The sequence below is a fragment of the Mesitornis unicolor genome, unplaced genomic scaffold, assembly GCF_000695765.1.
Source record: "Mesitornis unicolor isolate BGI_N332 unplaced genomic scaffold, ASM69576v1 scaffold34650, whole genome shotgun sequence".
Classification (NCBI taxonomy): Eukaryota; Metazoa; Chordata; class Aves; order Mesitornithiformes; family Mesitornithidae; genus Mesitornis; species Mesitornis unicolor.
The window spans coordinates 16,761-32,996 of record NW_010159794.1 but is presented as its reverse complement, the minus strand read 5'-3'; the positions used below and the strand labels follow the sequence as shown (position 1 = coordinate 32,996).

The window sequence follows — 16,236 nt, the reverse complement described above, 5'->3', positions numbered from 1 at the left end:
GAAATACAGAAGCATTTTAACACAGTATGGAAGATATTCAGTGGGTGACTACAGAACATAAGAGTTGTTTTACAGCTGTATTACAGCAACACTGAAGGTATTCCATAATAATATTTCGGTAAGGGTACCAGTCTGAAATTAGCTACCACCTGCTCTGCCAGCCAAACACTTCTAAAGCATGTGCAGGTAGGACAGAAGGCAAGGCTGGATTTCCCAACCCACTGACTGATTTTGAGCATGTCTATTTCTGAGACTAGTCTAACCTACAAAACCAGACATTTTTTAGTGCTAGGTAGAAAGAAGAATTAGTTTTAAAAGTTTCAGCTGAATTAGGGCAACTATGCTGTTAGAAGTTGCTACCAGACTGCCCAACATAGTGAAAGATGCATCTCTGCTTCTTCTTACCCTGCAGTAAACACAAGCCAATTTGCCTGGATACATCAAGTATGCTGTGCTTAGTGCAGACTAAGAACACTACCACAGGTAGGTATCACACAGCTCAACTCCCCCAGATTCACATGCGAGTTTCTCATCGTATTTGTTCATCTACGTATACCCTATGCCACTGCTGTCACAATGATTTACGTAACAATCTTAAAAACAGAGTTAAGTGACCAGTAAAATCTAAAATTATATAACTCTTTATAAACTGTGACAATAGATTCAAACCAGCATGCCTTTTGCCATGATACAAGTGTGAATTAAATCTGTGCTTGATGCTTCTCTAAAAATAAGGTGGCTAATTTGACAGAAAAGAATCATTTCAATAATTCAAGCTTTCGAACACCTTTGCCAAAGTTTGCTGCATTTTCCAGGAGTTATCTATAAGACTTGGTTGGTGAAATAAAGTAGTAATGTGGATCAAAATATTTAATACGGAGAAAACAAGACCACAAATTAATAATGAATCTTCACAACAGCAAAAGGTTAACAGTGGATGCCAGAAGTTTTTCATATCAAGACAGGTGGTACTTGTGATATTTATTCATGAGCTCAGATGGGGATTAGCAGTGAACTGAGTATTCCTGCAGTTTTTAAGAGATTCAGATTGGAGAATACTGTAAGGAACTTTTTAAAAAGCTCAGACTGCTGTGTGAACAGACTACAAGAATGGCACATGAAAAATCAATATTAACAAAACCAACAATGCATACCAAAGAAAATAACAAGAATTAATCACAAACCTTGCAGGACTCTAAATCAACTATCCACTTTCTGGTAAACCTGAACGAAGTCCACAAGGAGTTCTCTTTTGCAGCCAAAGAACAGGCTAGTGGGAATGGGAAGGATAGATCCACCACCACTGAAACCCTGAATTACAGTCTATAGAACACTTTTATCCCTCCAAATATAGGACAGAAACATGAATGACCTGATAATTTAAGAAAGGGGAAAAGAAGGAAAAAAACCCTGATACATCGATGAGGTGAAAAGATTGGTTCAATTTAGCTACTTAAGAGACTATGAAGAGCAGCCACGATAAGAGTATACAGACCAATGAATGACAAAGATCAAGATCGTGATTTATTCTCTCAGAATACAAAAGATAGATGACATTTATTTAAATTAAATACTGACATTTAGATCCGATAAAAGGAACTGCTCTTCCCATATTCAGACTACGGGAGTACTCGCCACAAAACTTCATTGAGGGGAAAAGCTTAGCAGGATTCAAAAAAGGGTAAGCATGCATCTGGATAAACACAAGCATCACACTTCTAAAACAAACTGAAGCTTTAGAAGAGAGGCTGCATTCAGGCTGTAAGGCACAGGTCTTGCAGCACTGGGCTGGACTGCAACTTTCCAGCAGCAGGGACCATCATCGAGGTGCAGTGAATTAATGGTCTGACCCAGTGAAGAAAACCCTCTTGGAAACACAACAGATTAATAGCAGCCTTTCGCAGAAGCTCCGTGTATTGGTCTTTTTGAAGCAGTCAATGCCACTGTGGGTTTTGCGGTTTGTAGTTTTTCTTTATGAAGAAAAGAGTCTTAGCCTTAAAAGCTCATAACTTAAAACCTCCAGATAAAAGGACACTGAGAAGTATGCACACAGGGGGAACACTTCCAATTACTCCACTTACGATTTTGCTTCTTAGAGGAATTGCAAAAGAAATGTTTTTAGGGAGGGATCTGAAGACCTACGCAAGCATCAGTGTGGCAAAAAAAATAAAACTGCCTCTATCAAGCTTGACACAAAGTTGGTTAAGATGAAGAGAGCCAGGCCCACACCCTCACACCTCCCCACCATTCTACCTTAAGCTTTTGGAATGCTATATTTAGCCATCTCCCTGTTGCTGTGGCAACCAGTGCCTGCTCCAGCTGCACGCCAAGTGGAAAGAGCAAGCTTCCTCTATAATGTAATTATGCACTTGCTACTTGCCTGGCAATAAATACCATAGTTTGATATTTGTCTAGAAACAGTCAACTGATTTTTGGTGGCGGTGTTTTTTTTGTTCCCAAAGACATCAAGCCTCGATTTTCAGTTCTATGATTCGCCCAACTTAGACAGTAGCCTCAAAATTTACAGAGGAACTGCTCATTTAAGTGTAATGGGAAGCTGCAGATTATAAATTGTCACTTTAAGTGTTCATAGCACAAGAGAGGAGCCACAGCAGAGAATCTAAATGCCATTACCAGAAGTGGCACTCATCTAATGCTGCTATGTTTGTTATAAATAAAAAGTAACAGACACACCAAGATGCAGCTGTGTTTTCTCCTTACAGACCTGGATGCAAAGCATGTAAAGTCTGCTCTATTTCTGTACTTGTAACATGTTGCCATAAAACCAACATCCAAACACGTAAAAGTACGCACTATAGCTGGCTGCAAGATGCTGTAGTGTGCTACATCACACCTATCTACTCAACGCCCTGTCCTCCTTGAACAGTGAGGAATAATGATGGGATTCCTTGTCTAGTTCTATTCTTGGAGCCTGGAGCCCTTTTTCCAAACCCACGGTCCCATGTGAGAAATGTATTGTTGGCCCAAATTGCAGCCGACTACAGCTACCATTCATTCATGCCCTTGGATCCACTGGACATCCCTGTCCTCCTGTGGTTACAGGCTTTTAGTGGTGTTAATGATCTGTGAGCTATGACTATGCAGGAGTTGGCAGCTGCAGACATTGCATCTGTGCACTGCAAACCCAACTGACTTCACAAAACCAAACAGAAAATGGAAGCTTTTAAAATATTTTTCCCTGGGACAGAAACCAAGGCTTTCATTCAAATGTAGCAATCATTCAAAGTGGCTCAAAAAGTTCAAGATGTATACTTCTATTTAAAAAAAACTCCAAACTATTAACCTTTTCTTCCCAAGCTTCTTCTTGAACATTTTCCCTTGAGATTCCCGAGGTAATCATGTAGTTAGGAAAAGTGAGGAGAAACATGACATGATGTGCTCAAAGGCAGTCACAACCAGAACTCAGCAGGATCCTGGTTTACTGCCTTTTATTAAAATAATCTTACCCAGGTTAATATGTAACAGAAAAAACATACACAGGATATTCTGTAAGTGGAGTATACATCACTCTCTCCTAAGCAGCTTAACAGATCAACTCTGCCAAATGAAAACTATGACATTTCTTTAGACAAAGAAGAAACAGAGGCAAGAAATTGTTAGAGCTTCAAAGTTCCAAAAATCAATAACAAAACAACATTTAATCCTTAGAAAGCAAAATGGTCATGCTGGCATCTTCAGAGGATGGTGGTTTCACAAAAGGCAGGTCTCTTTATCTATCAATAATAGTATACGGACAAGGAGTAACTTCTGACTTACAAACACTGAGTAGCTACCACCACTGTACTGTAATCCTTCTACTCCAGCTTTACTGGGAAATACGACACCCCCACCCCAGAGCTCTGTCGTAGGTCTTCTTTTCTAATTCAAGTTTCTTTAGATGAAATAAACTCCTCCTCATCTCCTGACAGTTTAACTAAAAATCTAAGCTTGCCATCACCCTGATGTGCTAGAAACTGACTCCTGTACTGGCCACTAGCTCTGACAGTTTGTACCCATGAAGAAACTTTGTTTCAGATGTGAAGCATTTGCTCTGCATCTGTGCAACACTTGAATAACTGAATCCTGATCTGCAAAGACGACTAACAGATAGTGGGATGATACAAGAAATAACATTATTTTTTCTTAATCTTTGTTGGATTTGGAGGTTTGCCCCATATACGTGCTCCTGCTACAGTATTTACTTGAAGGCCATACCATGGTGACTGTCATGCAAGGTTCTACACAAGTTTCCTCAGTACTGCGAGCATAGCTCAGACCCGACCTAGGGCAACCTCCAGCAAACAGGGATTTGTGTTGCAACAGAGACAGCAAAAAGCACAGGACAGTCAGCATCAGCTCAAATATTGCCTGGAGAGACGACATGGAAACTGCGCACCTTTTAGTTTCACCTGGGAGCTAGGTGAAAGTCAGTACATGGCTTCTGCGGTGACAGCGGTGTGCATTAACTCTTATTTTAAAGAGCTGGTCTCCAATTCTGTTTTTCCAAATGATCATAGACTTCCTCAATATACCTCCTACTGTATAACGAGAACATATTCTTTGCATCCATTTTACTTACAATGACTTGGAGAAATAACCTTAAGAAGGTTATTCCCAGGAACTGTAACCACCCCCTCAGAATAGCAGGTTGTTGAGTTAGTGCTGATGAGTCAGACGGGCTTTTTAATTCTGTTCTAAAAGGAATCACCACAACAGTGGAGAAGGGAGAGGAAAAATAAAAAGGGAATCGAGTGGAAAAGGCTTCCACCGTCTGATGATTCATGCACCATCAGCGTGACTCACCCAGCATTACTCTGCCATTAAAACATGGAGACTAGGCTGATTAGTCACAGTAATGAATTTTTCAAGAAAGGATTCTCCACTATAAATAATGATGACTTTGTCTGGATAGTGTTAGTGTGACTCACCTTTCCAGCATGCCGGGCAGCACCAATCGTGTCATCTGCAAAAAGAAAACATTCGTGATGGCTGAGAATGCAGACACCAGACAGCCAGAGACTGAGGGAAGCCTCCCTTCCTCCCAGAGCAGCTGCCGCCCCCTCCACCCCAACCACGGCTCAGGGAAGCAGAGACCATACTTTGCGTAGGCAGTTTATTTTTATTCTACCTGGATAACTTGGCTCTGTCAAGTAGTGTGTGTGCACTGAATCTGGTGAACCCATCCAGCTAGTAGCATTAGTAAAACAGGAGTAAATAAAAAACCGTCTTCGCCACTCTGCAGCATCTGTGACCTCTGAAGAACATTAAACCACCAGAGTACTACAGTACATGAATGATCTTTCTCTCCCCACAACAACCATCTGTATTCCTGAAGATTGACTAAATTTACCACCTATGCCAAGACTCAAGACAATATCCAATGCACTTTAGCTAGTCTTAATGAACTGCTGATTTTAAGTTAAAAATAAATTGCAGAGCAGCAAGACCACTGCACAGAACTAGTGAAGGTAAGTTTCTTACATTATGTTACCTACAGAAAACCTTTAATCACAGAATCATTAAGGCTGGAAGAGACCTCTAAGATCATAAAGTCCAACTGTCAACCCAACACCTCCGTGCCCACTAAACCATGCCCTGAAGTGCCACATCCATTTAAGACCCCAAAACATTTTTTGCTGACTAACACAGATGTTTTCAGACTGCAGAACCCACACCCCCACAGGGAAAGTGGCCTGGCAAACCTCCCCACTGCTCTGGAAGTGCCTGCTCTCATCATGACTTAGCAGTCTATTTACAGCCTCGTTGAATGATTCTCTAGAGCAGGAATCCTAAAACAAGCTTCGCAATTGCACACAGAGCAGCTCTGACAAGGGAAACAAATCAAGCACTGATCCAAGCCTTGACAATTTTTTTATTAATGTGAAATTGCTTATTTTCTTACTACTATCATCCCAAAATACAATTTAAACCCAAAATTTCTGCCTTTAGGAAATAATGTCATCAAATTTCAGCCCGTGCCAATACTACTCTGTCCCCAGCAAACTCAGCTAATAAATGTCGTATCACTGACACCAAAGACAGATCAGACAAGAAATATAAGTTGTTACCACTTTCCACATCTTTAAAAGGAGTTCCCACAAAGTTCTTGAGAACACAGTGAGGAGGGGGCAATAAAATAGAAACAGCACCAAAATGTAACGGTACTCCCACTGATACCAAATTACCTTGATAGATTAAAACATAAAACATTTGAGTAGTATGGTAGGAAAAACACACACACAAAAAGAAATCTGCGTACACGGGAGCACAAAACACCTGTAAGCACTTTTATTACAAAGAAACAAATCTTATTGCAGCAAGCTATTCAGATTACTACCATCACTGCAGTAGTCCTTACATCTGACTGAATCTGGGTTTGGTTTTCCTGGTTTTTATTTTTAAGTTATAAAACATATCCTTTCAGAAATAAAGGAGAAAAATAACAAAAGAACACAAAATATCAGTTGATTACAGCTGACACACAAAAGATGGTAGCAAGAGGCTGTGTTTTGTATTTTATTGGCATTTTTCACTTAGAATAGATTCTGCCATCAGCCAGGCTGCGTGACAGCTTTGATAAGGGACTGCACAGGCAGGAGCTGAACAGATCTTACTTTCATGAAGTCGGCTGTTGACATATTTAACTCTCAGCACTGCCCCAGAAGTCAAACTAAGTATTTGGAGTTTGTAAACATCACCAAGTTAAACAGATCTGATGCAGCTCCAAAATGACCTCTAACCTTAACTCTAAGTATACATGAGCTTCTTCATACACTCTTTATTTTAATGTTAACGGATAAAGAATGATTTGGGCTGATTTTAAGACTAGTTCAAGACTGGCAGATCTTTTATCTGGTAGAAGCTTTATAACCTCTCCCACAGATGTGTTGGCAAAAAGCAGCACACTGTTTCTCATGGCAGTGTAATGTTGCATATCATCTCCCTAGACTGACACAGGGATGTGGACTGAAATTGCCTTCCCTTAGGCAACCTTTGAGTGGTCTGAAAAACCAGTATAGGATCTCCCACGGGAATACAGAGGGGACCCCACGTTTGAAACTTTGTCATAAATGCACACCCTGTATTCATGGTCTAAATCCAAATTGCAACCCACCAAGCAGCTCTAACAGTGTATCAGGAACCTGCTGGTTAGTATTGATACCACAGAAGAAATACATGCTACAATAATTGCTTGACTTACATAAACTAAAAAAACCATGAAGCCATTGACAGCTGAGATACAACAACAGGTACACAATTCAGGTAGAAATAAAGAATTCTCTTACCACCAGCTGTGTTAGTCTGTTTCTTAAGTTCAGCTGGACAGGCAATCAATTTCCCCCCCTTCCACAGAAAAACAGTGATGGCAAAGCTGGATTTTATACTCAACATTACCTCTATTTGTCTACATTAAAAATATTTTGAGGGAATTTTTTAAAAAATCTGTGAAATACGGCAAAAACCTTTTTCCCCATCTCTATTTTCACATCGTGTGATACATGAAAGGAGATATATGAATATTCAGTATTTGAATGTACAGAAAAAATACCAATGTTTAAAAGAATAAAATAACAGAAGGCAGCGCTCTGAGTCAGTCCCATCGCACCCAGCCAAGTCCACGCTCAGACTGCTCCAGCAGTGCAAGAGCACCATTGGAAGAGTGCTGGCAGGGCATTCTGCAGCCATATTCAGGTCTGGCAAGTTTATACATTGTACACATATGTCAAATATTCCCAGCATTAAATAAAATAAAACAATCTATAGCAGAAATGTAGTTCTGCCACAGTGTCCATACGTGCTGGCATCATCTTTACTGAAGACAGCCAAACTGGTTAACTCTTGTCTTAAATAGCTGTAATTTCAGACATGGCATTATGAAATAGGCAATTCAACAACAAACATTAGAATTTAATAAACACCTCCCAGATAAAGGATCCAAACTCTAGCTAGGTCTTCTTTAGAGACAGCCAGTTCTCTAATGGGGTGTGTTTAACCATTTTTCTGCACAGATACTACTTTCCACAGAAATACCAGTGCTGCAGTTGAAGTTGCAAATGCTCCCAAGACTCTGAAGGCTCAGATAATTTCAGGTGAGTGGACAGACACCAGGCTATGTGAAAACTGCCAGCTCAACCAAAGGAAACTTTATTCTTTCTTACAGTTTGCATTAGAGCAGAGTGTGCATGTGTGTGCCTCTGAGAAATCTGCTCAGGACAGACTCCTCAGCACTGGAAGTTGTTAAACTGTTCTATAGTCTGGCAAAAAGTTATGTTTAGCACACAGCCATGAAGCAGTAATTGTGGAGGAGGGTTTTTTGTTTTGTTTTTCAATGACTTCACATATATACATTATGCTTACATAGAGCTTGGTGTACAGTTCCTTTGGTTTGAAGCCCTGCAATACTTTTAATTCAACTTCTTTCACACTTAGCCCTCCAGGTCCTAAGTTCTAGGATGCTCACAGCACGTGGGCAGCTTAAGGTAGAGATCCATTACAGACCACCACTTAATCAGTGCTTTACAGCCAGCTCGCATTTCTTGATGTCCATTTATTTGCAACAAGCCTGGCAAGCATTGGCTGTATCGTCCACTCCTCCTCACCAGACCTGTCTTCTATTTCTGAATTTTGGAAAAAGGAACACCACTTTTAGTCTAAAGAAGCAGAGACTCCTACCTGCAGATACAAAAATGCACCGTCATATGGCTACATTTACGTTCTAAAACAGGTGCTACACTTAAAAGCTCCTATTAGAGGACTAAGAGGTAGAAGTTACAATCATGCACTTCTAGTGTTTTTTCCTCAAAAAAAAAATCTCCCATTCTTAGCGACCACCGAGTTGCAGTCTTTTCTCACTTGGATCCAAACAATAGCTCAAAAGTAAAGCTTCGGAAAAGAATAAATTGTGAAGTTTTGAATACCTTTCATCAAGTGATATTCACTCAGACTGCGAAAATACAGCAGGAAAAGCTGAGGTAACTACTAAAAGTCATGCTTCACAAGTTATGGGCCACATTATGGCTATACAAAGCCAGAAACCAAATACCACAGTTGTATATTCAGTGAGAAATCATTCTGTGGTAAGATGTTATGGCTGCAACTCTCTCTTTCCACTTCCACAAGGTAAAATGATCTGTAATTAAGCCCATGCAAGTACAACAAAGGACGAAGCTAGAGAACTTGGAGAACATTTCTACTTTGTTACGCAGCTAAGAAGCTTCCTTCAGACTCCATTCACGAATCTGGGGTGAAACTACAACAACAACTCAAAGCAACGTAACTCTTAAAGCTCGACAATTCCCTGTGGTGCACCCGTGCATGTAAAATCCACCGTTACTACCATCAGATAATGCACAGTGCCTGGGCAGAGGATTCACACAAGTTGACACGGACACAAGCTGTGTACCAAGTAGTTAACTGGCACCATGCCTATGCAGCTCTCCTCTGCAGACACTGCACTGGAAGAACTAAGGAACAGTACTTGTGCACATTGTCACATTGACCATGAAATATATTCTCAGCATCTATTACTAAGTTTTTTATAATATTATCCGTTTTGAAACAATAACATCTTAATGCACCTCATATCCCAAGCTGAGCAAGAAATATGTATATTTGCAAAAACTAACAAGTAAACCTGAAGCCTATTCAACAGAAAAATCATGCAATAACCCATGTGGCAAGGTCAGTACCCAGAAAGGGGCACAGGACATACAAAGGAGACCTAAAACTTAACATGCTGCAAGCCCTGTTCTTCGTCAGTGACTTTCCTTTGAACAATATTTTTTGGACAAAAAGTTTTTCCCTATTCAGTGCCACAAACTTTCGGAGTTCAGTTGACATGGGAAACTCTCAAAATCAGCATCTTTTCCCCTGCCCTCCTTTTACTTAGGAAAAAGACTACTCAAATAATACTCTTTTCAAGAAGTGAAAATACATATTTGTCTCAACCCCAAATCTACAAAAAGCCACAGAACTCCAGGATTTCCTAAATCTCCTCAAGTTACTTGTACTTTGAAGAAAAATCCCAAGTGCATCCCTGACTATTGCTGAAAAGTATTTCTCACAGCTGCATTTCCCTTGTTCCAGATTCCCACGTATCACGCTCTCAGGTTCAAAGTCAGCAAGGTGGGAAACTGCAGCATTTAATTTCTCCCTCCGGACCACCTGAATGATATTCAAGGCCACCTTCACAGAACACTTGCTCCTCTTCCAGGCACTGGCAACCGTACCTTTGTTATCAGTGTGTATTATGCACTTGGCTAAATCGACATACCTGCTTTGATTATGACTTTGAATATAAATGTAAAGAAACCTTTTGAGTAGGCTGGAATACACACACAGAGCAATGTCTTTCCACAAGTCAGTATTGCCCCGTCCCTCAATTATGTTCCATTTACTGTGATCTTTTCCAATACACAGCAAATACAAAAATTCACGTAGGGTTCAAGCAAGGCACAACCAACAATCACCTGATTTCTGGTAAGGTAATTCTACAGACAGGCTGCAGTAGCCCATCTGAACACTCGTGGGAGAGAAAGAGAGGTCATTTCCTACTATTTTCCAGGATTATTGCTCCCCAGGCTTTTCTTCTTCCTACGCACAGATCTGCAAAATAATATTTCCCCTTTTTCTCAAATGCACTAGCTCCTTGGCCCCCATTCAGTTTTGTATCAGTTGTGGGTTTTGTTGTTGGATTTTAATTTTTTTTCCTAAACTCACAGTTTCAGACTCTGTAGTTAGAGTTGTTCCTCTGTTCTGTCTGGGATTCATAACCTGTCATAATTCACTTCTCCCTCCTCTTCCATTAGGAGGACAGCTGAAACTAGAGCTCTCAGTTCAACACAGTATTTATGTATTTTTGAAGTCTTAAGCAAATTATAAACTTGTCAAATATGGTGATGATAAAGATCCTCAATCTTGTAGGCCTATTATCCCTTTGTATTTGACACTTGGTATAAAACATAAGTAAGGTGATCACGGCAAAGATTAGCACAGATACCAAGACGTACATATATGTAATTCACTCTCCTTCCTCTATTAATACCAATTTCAAAATGAAGCCTGGCCTGCAAGCCTAAAATTTACATTCCCCCACAACATAATAGCTTGTAAACCAATTCAGCTCCTTGCTTAATCAACCGCTAAGCCAGCACTCCCTCAACTATCTAGTCCTACTCATTTTTCAAGGGAACACAAGTTTATGCCTCACTCCCAATGCAATTAGCATATTGCAATGCCACAAACAGAAATAACTTACTTGCTGCTCCTCATGTACTGAGTATCTCTTGCAGCTTTCAAAGGAGAAAGAAGGGCTCCCTGAAGTATGTGAAACGATTTTCTATGCTCATTACTGACCCATTTCTTCCACTGGACAACAAGTCTATAGCATCCTTGGCTTTCAGGATGTTAGAACAACAGCAAAATCAAGTTGTAATAGTTTTTCCAGGTGAAATCAAGGTGAATTGACAGAAGAAGATGCAGTTGATTCAGAGGAGTTATACACAAAAACTATACAGAGCAACTATAATTTTGCCTCTTCAGCACTTGCTGGTTAGTGAAAAAAACCAGGACTTTTGACCTGATATTTTATTCAATCAGAAATATGTTTAGCTTGTGTCTCAAAATGCAATGAGATATCAAAAAGTGATAATACAAACCCATGTTACCTGAACTGCCAACAACAATCATTAAAGAAAAGTCCTGGGTTTTATATCTCCCCAGAAACATGAGATAAGATTGTGACAGGAACCATGAAACGGTGCACACTATCCTGTATACTTCCTCAATTATGTCAGCTCAATCCTTGTATAACGCTATATTAAGTCTCAAGCTTTCCTGAAAAAATACCAGAAAAAAAAATGCTTCATTCTATTTATGGCATCAAGATCCAAGGCGCTTCTTGTTTTGTATGTTTTGAATGGAGTAACTCCTGCTCCGCACATCACCATACAAGTGTGACATTTCCCAGAGAGCTTAAAAAGAACCCACTGTGGTTGGTGGGGCAGGGCGTGTTTGGTCAAGGTTTTTAACCAGCGTATTACAAGATGTGAGATTTCCAACATGGTTTATGTAGTTGTACCTAGCTTGTCTTCAGTGGTGTACAGGGTGCTTCGCAGGCAGGTTGCAGTAATCACTGTACTTCATGCAAGACTGACTGAACCCCAAAATTGCACCAGTGTGGGGTACAAGGCTGACCTAACCCAACAGTGCTCCAAGGACATGATGGGGGCAGGCAGCATGGAATAGGACTTGGGTAAGTCATGTTTAAAAGCTCTGATGGGAAACAAGTTCTCAAACATTAGGGAAAACTTCATAGCATTAGGTCCTTTACGGCTGAAAAATGTATTAAACAGCAGGGCCAACTAGGCTGATAATTTATCCTGTGAGGTGAAGATGGGGTCTCATCTCTCAGTGTACTCCTTCCTACACACTGCATATTCCCTCCAAAATCCAATGAGCTGCCCAACAACGAAAAGGATGGGTCAGAGGTTAAGGCATGAGCATTAGCCTTCCAAAATGCTTGCACTTGTGTCAACAAACAAACCTTACTGTTTCTGCAGAATCAAACTGTGCTGAATATCTTGACTTTCCCACTTCAAGCCTAAGGAGTGTTTCAGCCAGAAGTGGAGTTATTTGACATGTGTGCCAGAAGAGCTGTGGTGTCCAGCAGAGGTGTTGCTGATGGCCCATGCTGCAGGTTACTGAAGACAGGGGAATACCATTACCTTTTAGGCACTGATGAAGTTTTATCCCAAAGGAAGTGGATGGAAATGCTCCAGAATATAACAGTAAAAAAAATTATGCAACACCTCTGATAGACATCTGCACATAGTGTGAGCAGAGCCTGAACAGGTACCAGCACAACCTGCCTTGCCTCTCCTGTACCTTCACCTTTTCAACAGAGCTTCATCTCCTTGCTTAAGAACTCAGTGCTTTCTTCCATCCCAACAAGAAAGAATTATTATTTTTTAAAAGCATTTGTACTCCTGGATACCAGATGGTACCAACCTAAAACACTGAACTAAACATTTACAGGATTACGTCCCAAAAAAATTTAAGTGATAGGACATACAGGCTTTTCCTAGAATTATTTTTTCCTACCATGATTCTCTAGTTCTATGGGTTCTCCTGAAAAAATGACTTACAGATGGTATATATCTCTAATGTGCTCCTCTCCCCAAAACAGTAAGCATCTGGCATGCCTACTGTTTAATTACACAACAGGCTCATGCAGGAGGAAACATTTTCAAGCCTGGAAGCTTATGCTCAAATTCTGATTATACCCAGCAGCAGGAGCTGTTCACAGTCAAGAAAAAAGTTTTCAAACAAAAAGAAAAACATTACTAACACACAGCGAGCAGACATCCAGTAAGTTTTTAAGCATGTAAAGACAACCCTGTTAAAATGTGAAGAAGTTGACATAACAAATTTTACAAGAAACTATATTACAATTTCATTAAGTTGTTGAACACCACTGACGATAAACATGAAGACTCAAACCACAACTTTATTCCACTACATTTATTCTGGAAACAAATATAATCCGGCTGCATCTCTGACATTTTAGGTACATACCCGGTAAAGTTGACCTCAAAGATTATTCTAGCCTACCATCTTCAGAAATACCTACTGAAGTAGCTCAGCTGTAACTTTTTGGTTCTAGCAAAACACTTCCAGGAAGCCTGACACCCCCCATCCTTTAAACACTGAATAGTGCACTCCCTCTGCTGGCACAGCACAGATGTCACATCTCAGCACAGGCATTCTGCTGATCACACTTCTCTCTAGCTAAGAGGTCTATGCATGACAACACTTCTTCACATTTACACCTGTCATAGTCGTGCTAACATTAAAAAAAAAGTCTGCTATGTGACTTGCACAAGAGAAACTTTCAAAGGTGCCCATGAATAACTGACTCCTCTGATGAAAACCTTGCCAGAAGTGCAACACCACATCATGGGCTATGCTCCTCGATTAACTAAAAATCGGTGTTCGTCAGGCTAGCAGTCATTTTCAAGGTGAAAAGTTTCTGAAGACTCACTGTTGCACTATTTCTAACTTTGCCACAAGTAGTTCTAAGATGTCAAATAAAACACACACAAACATGAGTTAACAGCAGCAGCAAGCTGACATTAACAATCCCATTCAGTCACACAAGGGTTGCATTATCACTGTCTGCCTATGTTGTAATGTCATCTAGGCAGCTGCTATTCCCCCCTGCCCCTTTTAAGCTTTGAAATACTAGGACGAAAATCTGATTTTTGAATAAACCTCATGTTAATAACCAAGGGAACAGCCATATGTCTTAGCCTTAAGTCAGGTTGATTTCTTTCCAATAAAAACTTCAGTTTATATAGCAAAAAGGGAAGGTAACTTTACTTCAAAAGTTAATGCATGCTTCTGTGAGCTTGGTTTTCCTTCTTGCTCACATATTTCACAGAAAGCTTTTAAGTGCCTTCTCACTACAGCGTACACAAAACCTTGGTTATACAGAGGTAAGGGCTGTCCACTCCCAGCAACACAGATACAGGGGGAGAAGAATGATTTACAAGAAGGACTAGAACAACAAGCTTAAGTGTTGTTTCGTGTACATACCTTGCTCTTCTAAATAGCTCAAAGATTTCTTTGCAACAAATCATATTGCACACAACAATCAGAACAGTCTGATTATGACAATCATAGCCTCTGGGTTACTCTAATATGAAAAATGAAATCACGGTCCAACAGGTGAAAGTAATTGCTTCAGATAACTGAATGTTAATTGTTTACTGGTTTTGAATTAAGACATCAGGAACAAGTGTTGGTAACAGGGCACTTACCTTACAAACAGACATGATGTTAACATTGATCATCTTGTCAATTGTCTGCAAGAAAACAAAGACTGGGGTTTTGTTCTGTTTTAGGTTATTTGATCAATATTTATATACCCTTTGTGTTGTGCCAGGATAAATTAAGCCTTACACTTATACTTCCACCTTTACTCCTTGCCTTCCTGCTTAAGTGCCAAGAGCAGTGACAATTCAAAGTCTGTGAATTACTCTTCATCACGTTTTCTCTGATAAGGGACTCATACCAATAAAGGAAAACATAGATGTATCCTATTGACACTATTTCCTAACGCTATCTGCAATATTTATTAACTTTAATAAATTCTTATATTTTAGACATGTTCATAAATTAATGTCTGTACTTTGCTCTTCACTATCTTCTAACAGTGTTCTAGTGACCTAAATTCTATTAATCAGGTTAAAAAAACTGGGTGTTTTGCTAAATATTATGAGGCTTATTTGAAGCTTCAAAATCATGTATCGGTCAAAGTGATCATAGTCAGAGTTTTCCAAGTACTTAATGAAACCAAGACTGTGCCTACAGTACAAGATGTCTAAAACTGTCATAACAGTGTTACAGAATATGCAGCTTCCATCCATGGAGTTGCTTGCTTCCCTTCAATCACTTAAGAACCACCCCACAAGTTAAAGCAGCTCAAAAACAGCCACCAGATGAGACCACGAGAAGGAGAGGAATTTGGATATTGACCCCAGAGCACCTGTTTAAAATAGAAATGAAGCAGTTAATAAAAAAACCCCCCCAAGAAACGGGGCCTGCCGTAATCTTAATTGTGTTATGTTGCTTCTGTACATCTCTTAGCTCTTTGAGCCGTTAATTCTAATCAGAAAACCTTGTTATGTGAGTACCTTAACCAAATCAAACCTTTTGTCATATCCATTAAGCATTCAGCGCTAAAAAACAAGAACACCAGAAGGTACCACAAAAGCACTTACATTATCCAGGTCTGGAACATCAAGAAAATATTCAGGATAAATATATGAAATTCCCACGTTGTTGACTGAAACAGAAGTATGAAGCATTCATTAGATTGCTTGGATGACATCTGATTTCTCATGCTCTGATTAATAACAATTTTCAAGCAATACTTTGAAAACGTTGCATCTAAATCATTCTAACTCCTCCAGACAAGTTTCCTTGACTGTAAATACACTCGTGCACAAAGACACACACGAGCGCAATGTGAGAGTGAATACGCAAGCCCTTTTAAATGTGTAAACACGAATTCTCCAGTTGTTTAAAAGCTAGTACATCGCACCCATATTCCACTGCTCTGCACAGCACTGGGGAAGAAAGCTCTCAATATCTGGCAGAACATTAAGTGAAACTGATTTAACATATTTTTTCTTTTTCTTTTTCTTTTTTTTTTTTTTTTTAATGAAGGGAAAT

General features: G+C 39.8%; 1 protein-coding gene across 1 annotated transcript in view; it reads right to left on the bottom strand.

Annotated features, from left to right (window-relative positions):
• Positions 1 to 16,236, bottom strand: part of HSD17B12 (hydroxysteroid (17-beta) dehydrogenase 12) — a gene marked incomplete at its 5' end in the record, with an annotated part of 34,094 nt that overhangs the window by 13,710 nt on the left and 4,148 nt on the right. Inside the window, 3 exons of the mRNA XM_010187872.1 lie at positions 4,929 to 4,963; positions 14,820 to 14,864; positions 15,783 to 15,847. Coding sequence (XP_010186174.1) covers positions 4,929 to 4,963; positions 14,820 to 14,864; positions 15,783 to 15,847 — 145 coding nt within the window. The remainder of the gene's footprint in view (positions 1 to 4,928; positions 4,964 to 14,819; positions 14,865 to 15,782; positions 15,848 to 16,236) is intronic.